The 16,279-nt window shown below is 40.7% G+C and overlaps 1 protein-coding gene across 1 annotated transcript; it reads left to right on the forward strand.

Annotated features, from left to right (window-relative positions):
* Positions 1-2,183: 2,183 nt before the first annotated feature.
* LOC105934783 (hyaluronidase-4) lies at positions 2,184-14,872 on the forward strand. Its single transcript, XM_012874925.3, has 4 exons — positions 2,184-2,337; positions 9,181-10,170; positions 12,508-12,597; positions 13,259-14,872. Exons 2-4 carry the CDS (start codon positions 9,214-9,216, stop codon positions 13,754-13,756), a joined length of 1,545 nt encoding a protein of 514 aa, XP_012730379.2. The 5' UTR covers positions 2,184-2,337; positions 9,181-9,213; the 3' UTR covers positions 13,757-14,872.
* The last annotated feature ends 1,407 nt before the right edge of the window (positions 14,873-16,279 follow it).

A 16,279-nucleotide genomic window follows, 5' to 3' on the forward strand; every position in this document is an offset into this window, starting at 1 on the left:
TGCATATTAAATAATGATGAGAGAAGTCTGGCCATTTAAAAGCTGGCAATTAGGCTTTTTGTCAATATAGTGATTAACTAGATAATTTGTATTACTTGTGTATGATACAGTGGGTAACATATGTGACAAATATCTTGATCAGGTAAGCTTGGGGGGGGGGGGGGGGGGTGCCTATATGACCCAATGGCAGGAGACCCAGACACCTCTAAAGGCACAATATAACTCTTGTGGGGTTGAAATATTCTCTAGAACGAGGTTTTCCTCCCTTATAACCTGACCTTGGATCAGTGAAAGACAGTTAATAAAAATAAAATCAGAATCAGGTGTCGTTGCTAATTTGCTTTACACAACAAGGACTTTGGCTTTAGTTCCACTTTGCTCCCAATGAAGACATTTAAGTGCAACTATGGGCACAAATCAGAAAGTTGAATCCATGGTTGTAATGCTTTCCGGTGTAAACACATGATAATTTGTATTGGATGTGAATCCTTAGACGTGGCTGTCAGAATCTTACCAAGCTTCCACAGAAGCACTGGAGACCTCTCAGCTTAGTTTATGAGACACACGTAGAGCCAGCTTTTCAGTTTCCCCCTGTGTCAAAAGCAGTAAATGAAAACATATGTTAATATTATGATAGTCAGATAGCACAGCAAGTTTTGATGAGTCAGGTCCTTTCATCATATGTTCCCCTGTAATGTAAGACGTAACCAAGCATTAAAGGAATACAAACTCAACTGCATTTCTGTCTGCGGATGTCTGTAAAGGCTGTTTAGTTGGAGGACATATTTACTCAATATGAAAACAGTTAGCAGTTAAAAGGGGTAAAATCCATGTTTATATTCAACAGACAGAGAATTGGCTTTGTCTTGTGGTTGTAAATATGTGTGGTAAGCCGCTGGAATCTGAGCTGGGGCTGGGTTAAAGTGCCGGGTTCAGATGTCATGTCATTTAATTAGCACTGCAACGGCAGAGTGAGCACACAAATTAAGGAAATACATGCAGATGAAAATGCAGATCGAATCTATAACTTATTGCTCTGTATTGGATTGCCAGGTTTCGAATCGGGTTCTTGCGACATGTTTTTAAGACCTTTTGTGATTTGTCTATCCCTACTGTGCTAGTTTTCTCAGGGTTCTCAAGTTCATGTGGTTAGAGATGTCTGTGACTCAGAAGTCACCAGCAAACTGCTTAGTCAGGAGTCTGCTGTTATGTGTTCAGCATACCCCACCAACGCTACACTTTTGGACCCACAGGGTACGCTGCCAAATAATAAGTCAGGCTTCAGATTTTCAACAAAGTGTTCCAAATACATTTGTATTTCATTATGAAGTTTAATACTTTACCACATGCTTACAAAGAATGGTGCAGCACTGAAACAATTCCCTTAGGTTATCAGTGTAGACCAAAGAAAAGGCAAGATCTGGATGGAGGGTAAGTTCATGCATGTAAACGGGAGCTTTAAAAACTAGGAAGATTCTGAAATGCATTAGATGCTGATTTAAATCATGTATCATATGGGAGTTGAACAATGTGTGGGTAAGGAGTCCTGGCAGTCAAGTTCTGTATCAGCTGTAAGTGAGAAAGAGAGGACAGTGTGAAACAGAAGTGAAGTGGACTTTAATCATAAAGTATGATCAGACAAAAATGTAAATACATTTTACAAATTCAGGTGACCTGCACTGATTAGAACTGAACAGGAGAATTCACTTTATCAGGTTGAAGGTGTTGGATGACAGAGTATGGCTGGTGGTATTAGGAGCTTCATTTAGGGATAATTTTATTGGGAATTATTTAAAAAAAAAACCTGAAGGCAGTTGCCAGTAGAGGTCCCATTTTCTTAGGAGCCCTACATGTTAATATGCCTGCCTATGAAAAGCATTTTTTATCATTGACTTTGGGGATATTTAGAGGATAAAATCTGACCAGATTTCTGGTGACAGTTTGGCAACTGTCTGTTTTCTAGATTGAGTGAAATGGATGAGCTGAGACTTTTCTTCCAGAGAGGATCAGACCTCCTAAGAGCTCAGTCAGCTTAGATGGATTTAAAATCTCTCTCTCTCTCTCCCTCTCTGTGTTCTTCTCCTTTCTTTGTGACTCGGCCTCTCTTTCCTTCCTTCCCTCCCTTTTTCTCCCTCTCTTCTCTCTAATCGCTGTGTTGTGTTGTGGTGCTGACGCTTTTCCCTCCCTCCCTCCTTCCTCGTCTGTATATAAGTGTGGATGACTGGCTGGTGTTTAAGAGTGACGGAGAGAACTGAGTCAGGCCCCTTGGACGTTTGGTGCAGAGGGCCACCATGACCCCTGCTGTGACCCCTGAAGATGAGACTCCAGCATGGGCAGGTGAGGAATCAAGCTTGTGACGGCACTTTTTCACTAGTGAACTGCTAAAATCCAGCTCTCGTGTAGATCTGTTTTGTTGCACCAGGACGTGGATGAAGTATATTTTTAAATCCCGAGTGAGGCGGCACCTCTTGGTGTTGCACCATGGCTTGAGTGTTTTGGGTGATGAAGGAAGGAGGAGGAGAAAGGGGACGCCCTGCCATGCAAAGAATGTTAGCTCACCCTTAACAAAAAACCCACACAATGGAGAAAACGTTTTCTGTTTAAAAAAACTAAAAACCAGAACCCCATTTCATCTATTTATTCCAGCTAGCCAAAGCTGTAACAGTCACTTTTAAAGTCTCGCTTAGGTGGCTTTTCAGCTTTTTAACAGATGCTCTGACTCATAACCACTTAAAGTAAATAGTCTTAAAATCTTGCAGCATGTGTGTGTGGAGGGGGGCAATATTCTTTGCAACAGCAGTAAGAGCCGACAGATTAAAGCTCTTTCTTTTGAAAAGATCCTGTTGTTTTTCAGGCTGCTGTCAACAGACAGATTAAAGCGTCTCTGGTCAAAGATCAAATGCTGCAGTCGCGAGTCTTGATTCGCTTACAGGATTTGAGGTTTGCACATTAAGCTGGCTGCTAAGATGAGATGGGAGCGCATGAAAGTGGAAGAGCTGTCTTCAGATGGAATTCACAATATTAACCAGAAATAGGAAAAAATTGTTTCCAAACATTTTATGAAACATTTGTTGTGTAACTACAGGTTTGGTTTGGTTTGGGCATGAATAACTATTAATTATTATTAGAGTGCAGTGTCCTGGCAGGATAAGTTAATTGGGGCATAAAAACTAAACACCTAATAGCAGCAATAAATCTTTTTTGTGATGCATACAACCTGACATTGATGAATTTTTAATTAAACGGATAAGTTAGCATAAAGCAACACACTACAAAATCTATTTTATATAAGCTAAATGTAATTTACTTTTAATACATAACATTAAAAATAAAGGCTCACACATATTGTTCATTTATTGAATAGAAAAGATTCACATCAGTCCTTCAATGAGCCAGCAAGGACAACCGACACTAAATTAATATTTGCTTTTAGTTTCCATTTCCTATGTTTTATTTTGTTTAAATTGTCCCACATTTTATTCCAACTGTTTTTTTTTTACTTCCTTTTATTTAGTTTTTATTTTCCAATGTTTTAATCATAGAAAGAACTTTGCATTGTTCTTGTACTGAAATGTGCTAATGAATAAATTTGCCTTGCCTAGACGGTCCCACACTATCCGGCAGAACATTAATGTAACTTGTGCAATTCAAGTATTTTGATTGGCCGATCCAAGCTTTGGGCCACAGGATTTGTGCCCCTCTCTGTCTACTGAGAGTGTGTTGGGCATGCACGCTGCAACTTCAGATGTTCGTTATTTAAACAAACGTTGGTGGGCCGGCCCAAATATCAAGGCGCCTCAAGGGGATTTAGCCTACTGAGCTTGTCAGTTTTCTGGCAGACTTAGATATACAGACACAGATGTTTGTTTATTAGTGAATTATATTGGTAAGGGAATTGGTCTTTTTTTACAATATTAATCTATAAAAATGATCCTCAACTCAACTCAAACTTTATTTATAAAGCACATTTATAACAACCGGGGTTGACCAAAGTGCTGTACAGAAATCACAGTTGCAGAGTATAAGATAAAAACTGAACGCTAAAATACATACAACACAATTCAATTCAATTCAATTCAATTTTATTAATATAGCGCCAAATCATGAAACATGTCATCTCAAGGCACTTTACAAAATCAAGTTCAATCATATTATACAGATTGGGTCAGATTATACAGATTGGTCAAAAATGTCCTATATAAGGAAACCAGTTGATTGCATCAAAGTCCCAACAAGCAGCATTCACTCCTGGGGAACCGTAGAGCCACAGGAAGAGTCGTCTGCATTGTACATGGCTTTGCTGCAATCCCTCATACTGAGCAAGCATGAAGCGACAGTGGGAAGAAAAACCACCCATTAACGGGAAGGAAAACCTCCGGCAGAACCGGGCTCAGTATGAACGGTCATCTGCCTCGACCGACTGGGGTTACAGAAGACAGAGCAGAGACACAACAAGAGAGACAAAAAAGCACAGAAGCACACATTGATCTAGTAATCTGTTCTACATTAGATGGTAGTAGCGGGTGAGCCGTCTTCTCTGGATGATGTCACAGTTAACAGAACGCCAGACCAGGTGTACCTACTATAAAGAAAAAGAGAGAGAGCAAAAAGTTAAAAGCTGAAATGGCGACAGTCATTTCAATGTAATACAATGCAAAACTGGAGAACAGTAGACTGAAGAACAGTAGAAATCAGTAGAGTGAAAAAATTAGACCCTGATGTCCTCCAGCAGCCTAGGCCTATCACAGCACAACTATAGAGATAGCTCAGGGTATGAGCCACTCTAATGCAAAAAGAAAAATTGAATGGAGATAAAATATAATAGGATAAATGTTTCAATTTAAATAAATTTAATTTTAAAATAAAATATAATTTTACCTGTCATCAAATATTACTTAAACTTGATTAAAAGCCAGGGAGAAGAAATGTGCTTTTACAGAAGATTTAAAAACCTCCAAGGAGCCTGCCGATCGAATATGGCAAGGCAAGTAATTCCAGAGTCTTGGTGCCGCTGCCATTAAGGCACGGTCACCTTTGGTTTTAAGTCTGGTTTTAGGCATGGTCAGTAGTAACTGATTAGAGGATCTCAGTGTTCTGGCCGGGACATGGATTTGGAGAAGCTCAGTCAAATACTGGGGGGCTAGACCATTAAGAGCTTTAAAAACAAACAATAAAATGTTAAAATCTATTCTAAAAACAACCGGAAGCCAGTGCAGCGAGGCTAGAACGGGTGATATGTGGTCACGTTTACGTGTGCCAGTAAGGAGACGGGCTGCTGCATTATGTACCAACTGCAGACGGTGTAAAAGTGAGTGGTCCAAGCCAGCATATCATGAATTACAGTAATCCAATCTTGTATTAATAAAAGCATGGATTACAGTCTCCAGATCTCTGTTTGGCAGATACCCTTTCACTTTTGATAAAATTCTTAAAAACTGTTTTTTGCGACCGAACTAACCTGGCGATCGAATTTCAACCTGTCATCAAATATTACACCAAGATTTTTTACTGATGATTGAATGTTAGGTGTAAGAGGGCCCAAGGAGCCAGGAGGAAAAACTGCTGGACTACAACCAAACATAATTATTTCGGTCTTATTTTCATTCAGATTCCGAAAGTTTGAGGTCATCCAAGATTTTAAATCATTTAAGCAGTCAGAAAATGGGGTTGTTGGATTTTGATGCTAAAGGAAAGTAGATCTGGACATCATCAGCATAACAATGAAAAGAAAGATTATGGTTCCTGAAAATTTATCCTAATGGTAACATATATGGATGACAGAGTTCCCACTGATTATTGTGAATATAGAGCTCCACAGCGAATGTGGTGGGGCCAGGCCCCACTGGCCCCAAATGCAGAATCGCGACAGTTAGAGTTAGTGAATTTAGTGAAAATTACCAAGTCAGGGCACCACCTCATTATCAGGAATTAAAAACAGCTCTCAGTCTATTTAGTTATTATGAATATCTACCTGGTAAGCTGTGATATTATAGAACAATAGATGATGAGTGAATTCACACACTGGTGTTCTCAACCAGCAAGCCCTACGCACATATACAAAATAAACCACTGCTCTCTGAATACAGGAATACTTTTACATAACCCTTCAACTTCAAGTTATAATGCTTCAGCCAACAAACTTTTTATCCAGGGCTATAACATTCACATAATCTAAGTAGAAATGAAATGTATACGGTAAACTAATAAACTACAAAAGAAAAACAGGAAAAAGTGAACCAATATGAATAAAACTGAAACCATAAAGAAACATATGATGCAGTGACATCACAGTTCAACGTCAACATCAATGTTTAAGAACCGTGGTTTGTTTTGAGGAAGCAGGAGTAAGGCTAAATTAACTCTGAAAGCTAACAAAGAACAACAGTTGCTATGTGTTCAAACAACCAGGTTATAATGCAAAGTAGACAGTAAAATAAAATATTGCTTTATTATAATAATGTTTCAAGACAGAAGACGTTTATGGACTTATAATATGGCGAGCGAACCAACAGACGTGATGATGTCATGTCCAGAATTAGTGGCTTAGTTTAACACAAAAAGTTAATAGCATCTGCTACGCTATTTAACAACACCTCTACGTCCCACAGGTACCTTTAAGGACCATTATAACAAGCATTAATGAGGATGACTGCTGGCGGAGCACTAGGGCTGATTGTAGCTGTACAGTTAACACAGCAGAACTAATAGTGACGCTAAATGGTCTGGCGTCGTCTTATTCATCCAACATTTGGCACCTGTACGTTCCACTACGTGCTCTTCGATCTCAGGGCACGGGTCTTCTAAAAGTTCCTAAGGCTAAAAGGAAAACTGCAGGGGAGCGTGCTTTCTCGTTTTACTGCCCCATCTTTGTGGACTCCTTCCTTCCTTGAAACTGTCATGAAAATGGGTTGATGCTGTGCATTCTGGGATTCAGAGTCTTTACCAGATTGCTTCCTGGGCACTGTGATAGCTGCCCACTGCTCCCTAAGGGATGGGTTTAATGCAGAAGACAATTTTCATTGGAATGTGCAATTGTAATGACAAATAAAGATTCCTTCTTCAAAGTTTCTTTTGTTCTCTGGTGCAGTGCAGTTTTTGTTCCTCCCGTGGCTGGGTCCATGACTTTCAATGTGATTGAAAGACAGGTGAATAAAATCCAGCAGCTGACTCATGCAGACTATGTCTTCTAGTGTTGCTACCAATTGCACAGAGAGAGACTTTTTACATGGCACCAAGGGCAAGTGGCTGATCTGAGGCCTTCAGCATCTACCTACTATAGTTAATGTTATATTAGAATTAATCCTTCTGTTAGTAGCATTCAGTAAAGTGCCAATGAAATGCCAAGTCATTAGGTGTAATTCGCCAAAGCCAACAGCTATATATGGTCATATTTACTTATGTAGTACCTTACACTGTGTGCAAGGTGGGGATGCACCCACTCCACATTGACAGGGCAAACAAACACCCAAATTCCTGGTGGAACTGACAGTCAGATAACATTTGCTTTTTATTCACAGTCATGTCTCCCTCTCTTAGTGTCCATCGGACTCTTTCCATTCCATCCTGCAGAATGGAAATTTTTCAGTCTTGGTTGTTCCTTTACTTCCCATTTGGTTTTTCTTCCTGTGTGAGCAACATCAAACATGACCACATGCAGCCCCTGGCACAATTTCTTCGAATGCTTCCCTCTTTGCTCTCAAAATGGTCCAGCCAGCTTTATGTGTGACTGAAGGAAAATTCTGCTCCCGAGTCATGTTTTTAAGGAGGACTTTGGTTTAGAGAATCGTATAAGTTTAAAGGCTGGGAGTCTGTCCCTCTGTGATATAGCTGGCAAAGTGCATTTCTTTGGTATGACGGACCCGGGTTTGAATCCTGGGTGCGTTAAGAATTCTGCTAAGTCTTTGTGTAAGTTGTGATGATTTGCTGGCATCCCTTCCTGAATGCGGGAGCAGCTAAACAGACATGCTTTTAAAGGATGCAAGAACATTGGATGGTAACATTTGAACCATGGTAGTCTTTCCAACTGAGCTAAGAAGCTTTGCCCAACAAGACAAACAAATCTTTCCATCTTCTTAAATGTGTCCCTGTCAAATTTTTATAGGCATTCGGGTAACTTGTTTCAGGAGCTGTCTTGACAGTTTGCTGAGCTGGTTAATAATCGGTTCTGAACCACCGAGTAAAAGTTGATGAACCCGCTGAACTTCTGACACCTTAATGTGTCTGAAATGGCAGCGGCGGTCCAAAACCACCACAATTTTCCAACACAGACACATAAAACCATCATCCCCTGTGCATACATTGACTGAGTGGAGTCGTGCCATTTCACCAGAACCACAGACATCAACAATTTCTTTCTTAATCGATACCAGAGTGGACCGCAACTCCTAGGTACCCGGCAGAACTCACTCATTTACTCATTCATAGACAAAGCCCGACTGTAAACATGGATTGCACACAATCTCCAGCTTAGGCCTCTTTCTTTTGTCGAAGTAAGAACACAGTATTAAACACAGGATCAGATATCTTGAGCTTTCCACGAAGACATTGACTGTGGTTTGGTGGATATTTGAAAAATATTTCTCTTTTCCTGACCTTTAAACAGCCTGCTGTTGTTTTAGAGTCTTTCATTAAACAAAGAAACCAAAGTATGTCTCAGGAGAATCCACTGTCTAGGGTTCAAATCGGAGTCTAAAGCAGTTTCAGGAACAAGGAACCGTGTGTTCGAAATCTGTTCAATATTAATGGCCTTTATTCTACATCTGAGTTGTTGCTGAAACAAAAAAACACCCAAGAACAAACCAAAGTGAATCAAATGAGAAATTCCTCTGGTTAAGTCATGTGTTCTCCGCTCTCTGCCAGGCTGCAGATGGAAGTGATTTCAGCTCAAGCTGAGGAGCTTTTATCAATACATTTACTGTATCAGAGCTTTAAGACCTGCTTTGGCAAATGATCTGGTACTGAATGAGGAAGTTACTTTCCCTCCATACATGGAGGTCAATATGTGTATGCAGATATTTAAGTTGAACTATTTGTTCCGTGTAGCATTTGAAGGTTTTGATTTTTCAGTCATGCAGCTTATCCAAATTGTTGTTTTCAAATGATAACTAGAATATTTAGAAAATCAGTATAACATGTCTTTCTTAACTTGAGATATGTACCTATTTCTCCCATGTCTTTCAGGATGATTGACAAGTAACACGTTTGAGCCCAAGAATGCATGTGGTCCCAGTGGGCGGGACATCCTCCTCCCACCTAGTGGTACCTGTGTCTGTTGCCTGCTCCTGGATCTTACTGCTCTTCCATTCTGCCTTTGGTCAAAAACCAGCAAAGCTGCCCTTGATAAGTCGGAAGCCCTTTATCGCTGCTTGGAACGCTCCTTTTGATATGTGCACCATCAAGTACAACATTACAATCAACCTTGACCATCTTTTTCACATCCAAGGAAGCCCACGCGCTACTTGGACAGGACAAAACGTGACAATTTTTTACGCAAACCGACTTGGCTACTACCCCTACTACACACCACAAGGCAAAGCCATTAATGGCGGTCTGCCGCAAAACTGTAGCCTGGACATGCACTTGCTCAAAGCTTATCAGGACATTGCTCACTTCATTCCTGCAGAGGATTTCCGTGGCCTGGCTGTCATTGACTGGGAGTTCTGGCGACCTCAGTGGCACCGTAACTGGCACAAGAAGGACATTTACAGGAGGAAGTCAAAGGAGTTGACGATGAAGGCATATCTTGATGTGACGCCGGCTCAGGTGGAGGTGCTGGCTCGGAGGCGGTTTGAGAAAAGCGCCAAAGCCTTCATGGAACGGACAATCCAGTTGGGAACACGGCTACGGCCCAGTGCCCACTGGGGTTTCTACCTCTACCCGGACTGTCACAACTACAACTTGCATGAGCAAAACTACACTGGCATGTGTCCACTCTCTGAGAGGAGGAGAAATGATGAGCTGGCATGGCTGTGGAACAGCAGCACGGCTTTGTTTCCTTCTGTGGCAATCAGGAAAAGTCACACCAACAGCATCAGCAACTGGCACTTTGCCCACAACAGAATCCAAGAGTCACTCCGGATTGCCTCACTGACCTCAAAGGAGTATGACCTTCCCACTTATGTCTACCTCAGACTGGGGTACAGAGATGATGCCCTGGCATTTCTCACCACTGTAAGTTTAGTACAGTCATATATACCTTTCCAAATGCTTTTTGACACATACTTTTACACATATGAGTGATGTGAAAAAGGGTTGGCTCACTTCTAGACTTGTTATACTTTTACATGTTTGTCACGTTTAATTGTTCCAGAACCTCAGACAAATTGAAATACAAGTCAAAGACAACACAAGTAAACACAAAATGCAGCTTTTAAATGTAGGTTTTTATTTTTAAGGGAAACAATCCAAATCTACATGGTCCTGAGTGATGTGAAAAATGATTGCCCCCCTCGTTTAAACATAACTGTGGTTTATCAGAATCAGAGTCAGAATTAAAATCAGAATCAATGTTGTTTTGACAAGCTTGAGAGTACAAACAAGTAAGTCAGATACAATGCTCACATTTAACTAAGCAGAGAAGTAACAGTAAGCAGAACAGCAACTAAATTCAGACAGAGTGGGTGGGTTCTCCTGAAGTCCACCGTCATCTCCAGCCGGTTTAGGTCCAGGTGGTGTTCTGGGTGCACCAGTGGACCAGCCAATCCACCTCCTGTCTGCACGCAGGCTCATCATCGTCCTGGATCAGCCCAATGACAATGGTTTAGCCTGCAAACTTTCGGATCATATCACAGCTGAGTGCACCTTCTCTAGTCACACCCAGGCCTGTTTGCCAAACTTGTTCTCAGTGAAGAAATCACTTCAATAGGACCTGCCTTACACAGTGAAGAACACTCAAAGATCCTCAAATGCTAGACACCATGCCAAGATCCAAAAAATGCAGCAGCCTGGAAAGGGTTACAAAGGCATTTCTTTGGGACTCCGGTGAGACAAAGGTCTAACTTTTCAGGAGGTTTGTGCTAAGGGCGACCCAACAAGTTATTAGGTTTAGGGGCAAAACCTTTTCACACAGGGTCATATATGTTTGGATTTTATCTGCTTAATAATAAAAGATATTAAAAATACTGTTAAACACTGCATTTTGTGTTTCCCTGTGCTGTCTCTGACTAATATTTAGATTTGTTTGATGTCTGAACATGCAAAACGATAAGAAATGAGGAAGGGGGCAAACACCTTTTCACACTACTTTCTTGACCATGTGACCCACATACGTCTCCTGCAGTGAATGTACACTTTCCTAGCTACGATTGTCTAAATTTTGTTCAGTCTATCTTCACATGAAAAAATAAATGTAAAGTGGTGTCAAAACCTCTAGGTGACTAGAAACGTATGTGAATAGTAATTTTCCTTACTGTGTAGCACAACATGCAACATGGCAGACTGCACGACAACACAAAGTATTGCAGTATGTTTGAGTGATGCATTAACGTAGTTTTACACATGAAGGGTAAGAACCTATTCTCACTGCACTACAGCTCTGCTTATCAGTTGGCCAGCTGCTTTAAACTTGGTCTTAACAAGTAAACAGCCACCATTCTGCCTTGCAGGAAAGCTTCTACAGGGGCTCCATGTGTGAATGTCTTGCTGGCTAACTTCAAGTAAAACGTCTTCAAAAACTAAATGCTTTGCACCTTCCCTCTATAGGCTTGTTATACTGTCAGGATCTCTGAGTTACTCTTTAAGCAGTGATTTGTCTCTACTTAAGATATAAGGATTTATTCTGATCAATTCAATTTATTTATATGGTTCCAATGCTCATTAAATACATATGAAGGCATTTGAGAAAGAAGAAAAGCCAAATCTGCTTGTTTCACCCCCTTTAATACAGACGGATTCTCGGGCCGTTGCACGCATTCCAGTTTGATGCTAGTTATCAAACAATACAGACAAGTTCAGTTTATTTTTCCAATTAGAAAACGTTTTTTGATATTTTGAAACTTGGCTCATTGCCTCAAGTCACTGACTTGCAGCAATCCCTCCACCTCAACAATTAGATTGTTCTACCTGACAGATTTTTCTATTAGAACACTAATGTAAGGGTCGAATCATTTGCGGATGAAATAGCATAACATGTAACTTCTTTTAGGTCAGGGATGGAGGACATATGTGTGATCTGCTGCTGGAATCCATAGAAGTAACTATCAAAGTAGTGTAGTTATATTGGCTACATCTACTTTAGGACAGTAAAACAGAAGCAACTTTATCTCATCAGAGTTTTTGTCCGCTGAACCAGAGGATGGCAGCATCCAAAGTTAATGCACTTCTGCCATCTGCTGGAGATCCACAGTAAAGCAAATCAAGGGGTGTGTATTGTCTAACCTTTACAGAGGTATATATAAATTTTTCATCATTGAGGTGGGCAGTGTTAAAATTAACAAAATAAAAACTATATTTTTCATAAAGAGGAAGAATGAATGATTTATTTCTGTATTTTGCTTCCATTTCCTGCAGAAAGACTTGATTCATACTATCGGGGAGAGCGCTGCTCTGGGAGCTGCAGGATTCATTATCTGGGGGGACCTAAACTTGACCTCTTCCAGGGTAGGCATACCCTATTTTATTTTATGTTTTTCTTTTTTTTTTCTTTTTTCTTTTTTGTCATGTACGAAAGTGCTTTGACACCAGGTTTATGTATTCAATTGAAGAAGGATAACTGTCCACATTGATTCTTGTCAAAAGGGTGTTTGGAGGTGCGCCTACTTTATTCCATGGCATTTTGATTGATCTCATAACAAAACACTGCTGTAAGCAAATGGAAACTTTTAGAGTCTTTTTGGAATGGCCTCCAACACTTGTAACTAGAGTACCCTTAGAAAGCTAGAACATAATTTTACCCTAATTTTTATCTGAATAGTTGCTCAGAAGGAACAGCTTTTGTTGAAGGAAAGTCAGAGCCCCACTATTTTTACCTTAGAACATATAAAACACCCTGACTGTGAAGGTACTGTCTGTGTTTGACTCAAGATGATAGGAGGATGCTTTTTAGGAAAGAGACAGGACAGCACCTCTTCCCCAACAACTCAAATCTTTATTGAGCAAATGCTATATTATGGACATTTCAACAGTATTATCACTACAACAGACAGCTGAAATGTGTTGTTGCATGGATCCTGAGAGTGCTGAAACATTTTTTTGTGAAATGCATTATCATTTCACAAAACTAATTGTAATTCCATGAATGTCTAATGGGTTGTCTCCACAGCACAACTGCACTTTGGTGAAGTCCTTCCTGACTCACCGCCTTGGTCAGTACATCACCAACGTGACCCGGGCTGCCGAAGTCTGCAGCGACTTCCTGTGCCAAGGGAATGGCCGGTGTGTTCGCCAGGAGCCCCGCGCCAGCCACTACCTCCACCTGAGTGCTGAGAATTACCAAATTCACCCCACAGGCGATGGGGCCTTTGCTGTCAGCGGGTGGCCATCACAACATGACCTTCAGCAGCTGACCGAGAGATTCCGCTGCCACTGCTACGAAGGCCATGAGGGAGACCGATGTGACAGTCTGAACAAAGTAAAGGAGGACGATGACCTGAGGAGGGAAGAGAAGAATGAACAGGAACGGAAGAGGACTGAGTGGGAGGATGAGCAGGGTGGGCTGTGGGAGAGCAGGGAGAGCTTTGCCCCGCCAGTCAGTTGGGCTCATTACCAGATACTGTTGTTGCTATATTTGAACTTCCTGCTCATGCAGATGGTTGTATAGTTGTAAAAATAATTCAACCCAAATGCAGCTATGGACAGATATTTGTTCAGATAATTAACTTCTTGCTTTATATAAAGACGGGTCATGGCAATAAACAGGAATTTGCTAGCACTAATATGGACAGCCTATAGTCTTCTTTGGTTTCTTGAAGACATTTCAATGCTCATGAAAAAAGTCCTTCAATGTTTCTTCAGTTCTGATCATGGGTTAGAAGCAGAAGGCTTAAAAGTTGTAGCCAGAAGAATTGCACAGATAAGGCCATTGAAGACACCTGATGTTAAAGTTTAAAAAAGCAACAGGGGAGATGAGTCAAGGCTGCAGAAAAGGTGCTAGAAGGATGGAGCCTGACGCCACCACCTCTGTTTACTTTGCCACTCCGTCACTCATTCCTCAGAACACATGCCTTCCTTTTTGAGATGTAGATAAAGCGCTGAGCTGGTGCTTCTGTGTTGGGCCAACCTGTTTTGTAGCTGATGCTTTGCTTCTCTAATATAATGTAGAGGTCTGGAAGGTCCTTGTTGTGCAGGACTGTATATGCTACTCCACAGAGTTTGTATTTGGGTGTTCTTTCGCCTCTTCTTCTTTTCAGTTGAATGTTTTCTGCTGGATGCCAGCCCTGTTGGCGATCCTACAGGTCTGAAGTGCTTTCTTCGTGTGTTTGAGTTCCTTATCCTTCCGCTCTTTTGGGGGCCTGTTCTGCTCGATGCTGCAGAGTTTTGAAGACAGTTTGTGTTCCAGTTGGTGGTGAAATTCAAAAAGCAGGTACACTGGTCGGTGAGGACAGGTTTCTTGTTGAGATCGACTTGTACAGGTTTAAAAAAATAAATAAATAAATAAATTAATGTGTACCAGACAATCCGAAAGAAGTAGCATAGTGTCTTTGACTTTCTCTCTGGTGAACCCTCCCTGGTGAAGCCTAGACCATTTGGGTCAGCGACCCACTTGACCTTAAAAGCAATATCAGTGTGATCAAGTCCTTTTGGACAAGATGTGAAATGTCTTCAAGACACTAGACAAGAAGTCCATTTACTCTATATAACACCTTAGGAGTATCAAAAACCAAGACTGCATTAAGGCAATGTAAATATGGATAATAAAACGAATTTACCATCTTTATACATTGTTTTTATCTGGTATATTCAATGATTTCAATGACACTGGCAGCATGCTTGAGTTAACTGTGCTGGAAATATATTGGTGGTACATGCCACTATGACAGGTGCCCAGGTGGTGTCATTATCCTTGTTTTGGTTGAAGGGATACAGTTCAACTAGGTGAACTCAATGGGTTTTCAGTTCTTCCAAAGATGTTAATAACTTTTGATTGAATCTCAAGATAGGCACTAGCACCCCTCCCAACCCCATGAGGGATAAAGCGAGTAAGAAAATGGATGGATGGATGGATGGATGGATGGATGGTCAGCATGAGGGATTGCTGCAAAGCCATGGACAATGCAGACGACTCTCCCTGTAGCTGTAGACGAGAGCTTCATAAAATTTTGTCTAACAAGATTTCTCTATTTTCAGAAATTAACATGATGCTGGTTATCTATTTCCACAGTCTGGGAAGCCCTTAAAGTGTACCTGAGAGACCAGATTATATCATTCTCAGCTAACAAAAAAAAGGACTCCATATCTAAACAGAAAGGGCTAGAAAACCAAATTGGCGCTTTTGACAACAGGAACTTGCATACATGTATAAGGTTCATGGCTGAGCATAACCTAGTAACAACCCATTTCATGGAATATATGCTGTTGAAAAATAAAACCAATAAATATAAACATGGTGATAAGACAGGGGAGATTTTAGCCCTCAAGCCCAGGTGTGTAAGGGCCAAGTAAACAATGAGTGGAATAACCTCTCAGGGTGGTGGTATTATTACTGATATGCAGAGAATAAACAACACTTTTCAAAGATTTTATTACAAACTGTATACTTTGGAAAATATATGTGACTCTCATCCCTTGGATGGCTTATTTAGATGATTGCAAATTTCCCATAGATTAGGTCTCAGCAATGGATCCACCAATTTCAAAACAGGACATAGTTGAAGCAATTAAATTGTTATAACCCTATAAATCACCAGGCCCAGATGGTCTGAGTTTTATTCTGAATTTTTGGAAATTAGCCCCAATCTTACTGCTGTGTACATAGAATCTCTTAAAGGGGAAGTCCGGTCAACAAGGAAAAATCAGGGTATCATTAGCTATAACTAAAACTAATACGTTTGTGGTTATTTAATGAACTTATCTTTAATCAATAAGAAAATAAAAACATAAATTGTCGTCTGAATCACTGTGTATGGGGGCTGACATTACTGCCCATATTTGGACAGTAAGGGGCGTTTGACATCACATCCTGCGACGTGGAAAAGCGGAAGCGGCGACAGCATTTCTCTCCGCTTTCCATGCAAAGTCAATAGGAGCCGTTCTACACAGCTGCGATCATCAATAATTTTTTCGGATTTCCAGAGGACTTCACCGCTGACATTCCCAAGAGCTTTTGCTGAAGCAACAATGCCCA

Source organism: Fundulus heteroclitus, chromosome 2, assembly GCF_011125445.2.
Source record: "Fundulus heteroclitus isolate FHET01 chromosome 2, MU-UCD_Fhet_4.1, whole genome shotgun sequence".
Classification (NCBI taxonomy): domain Eukaryota; kingdom Metazoa; phylum Chordata; class Actinopteri; order Cyprinodontiformes; family Fundulidae; genus Fundulus; species Fundulus heteroclitus.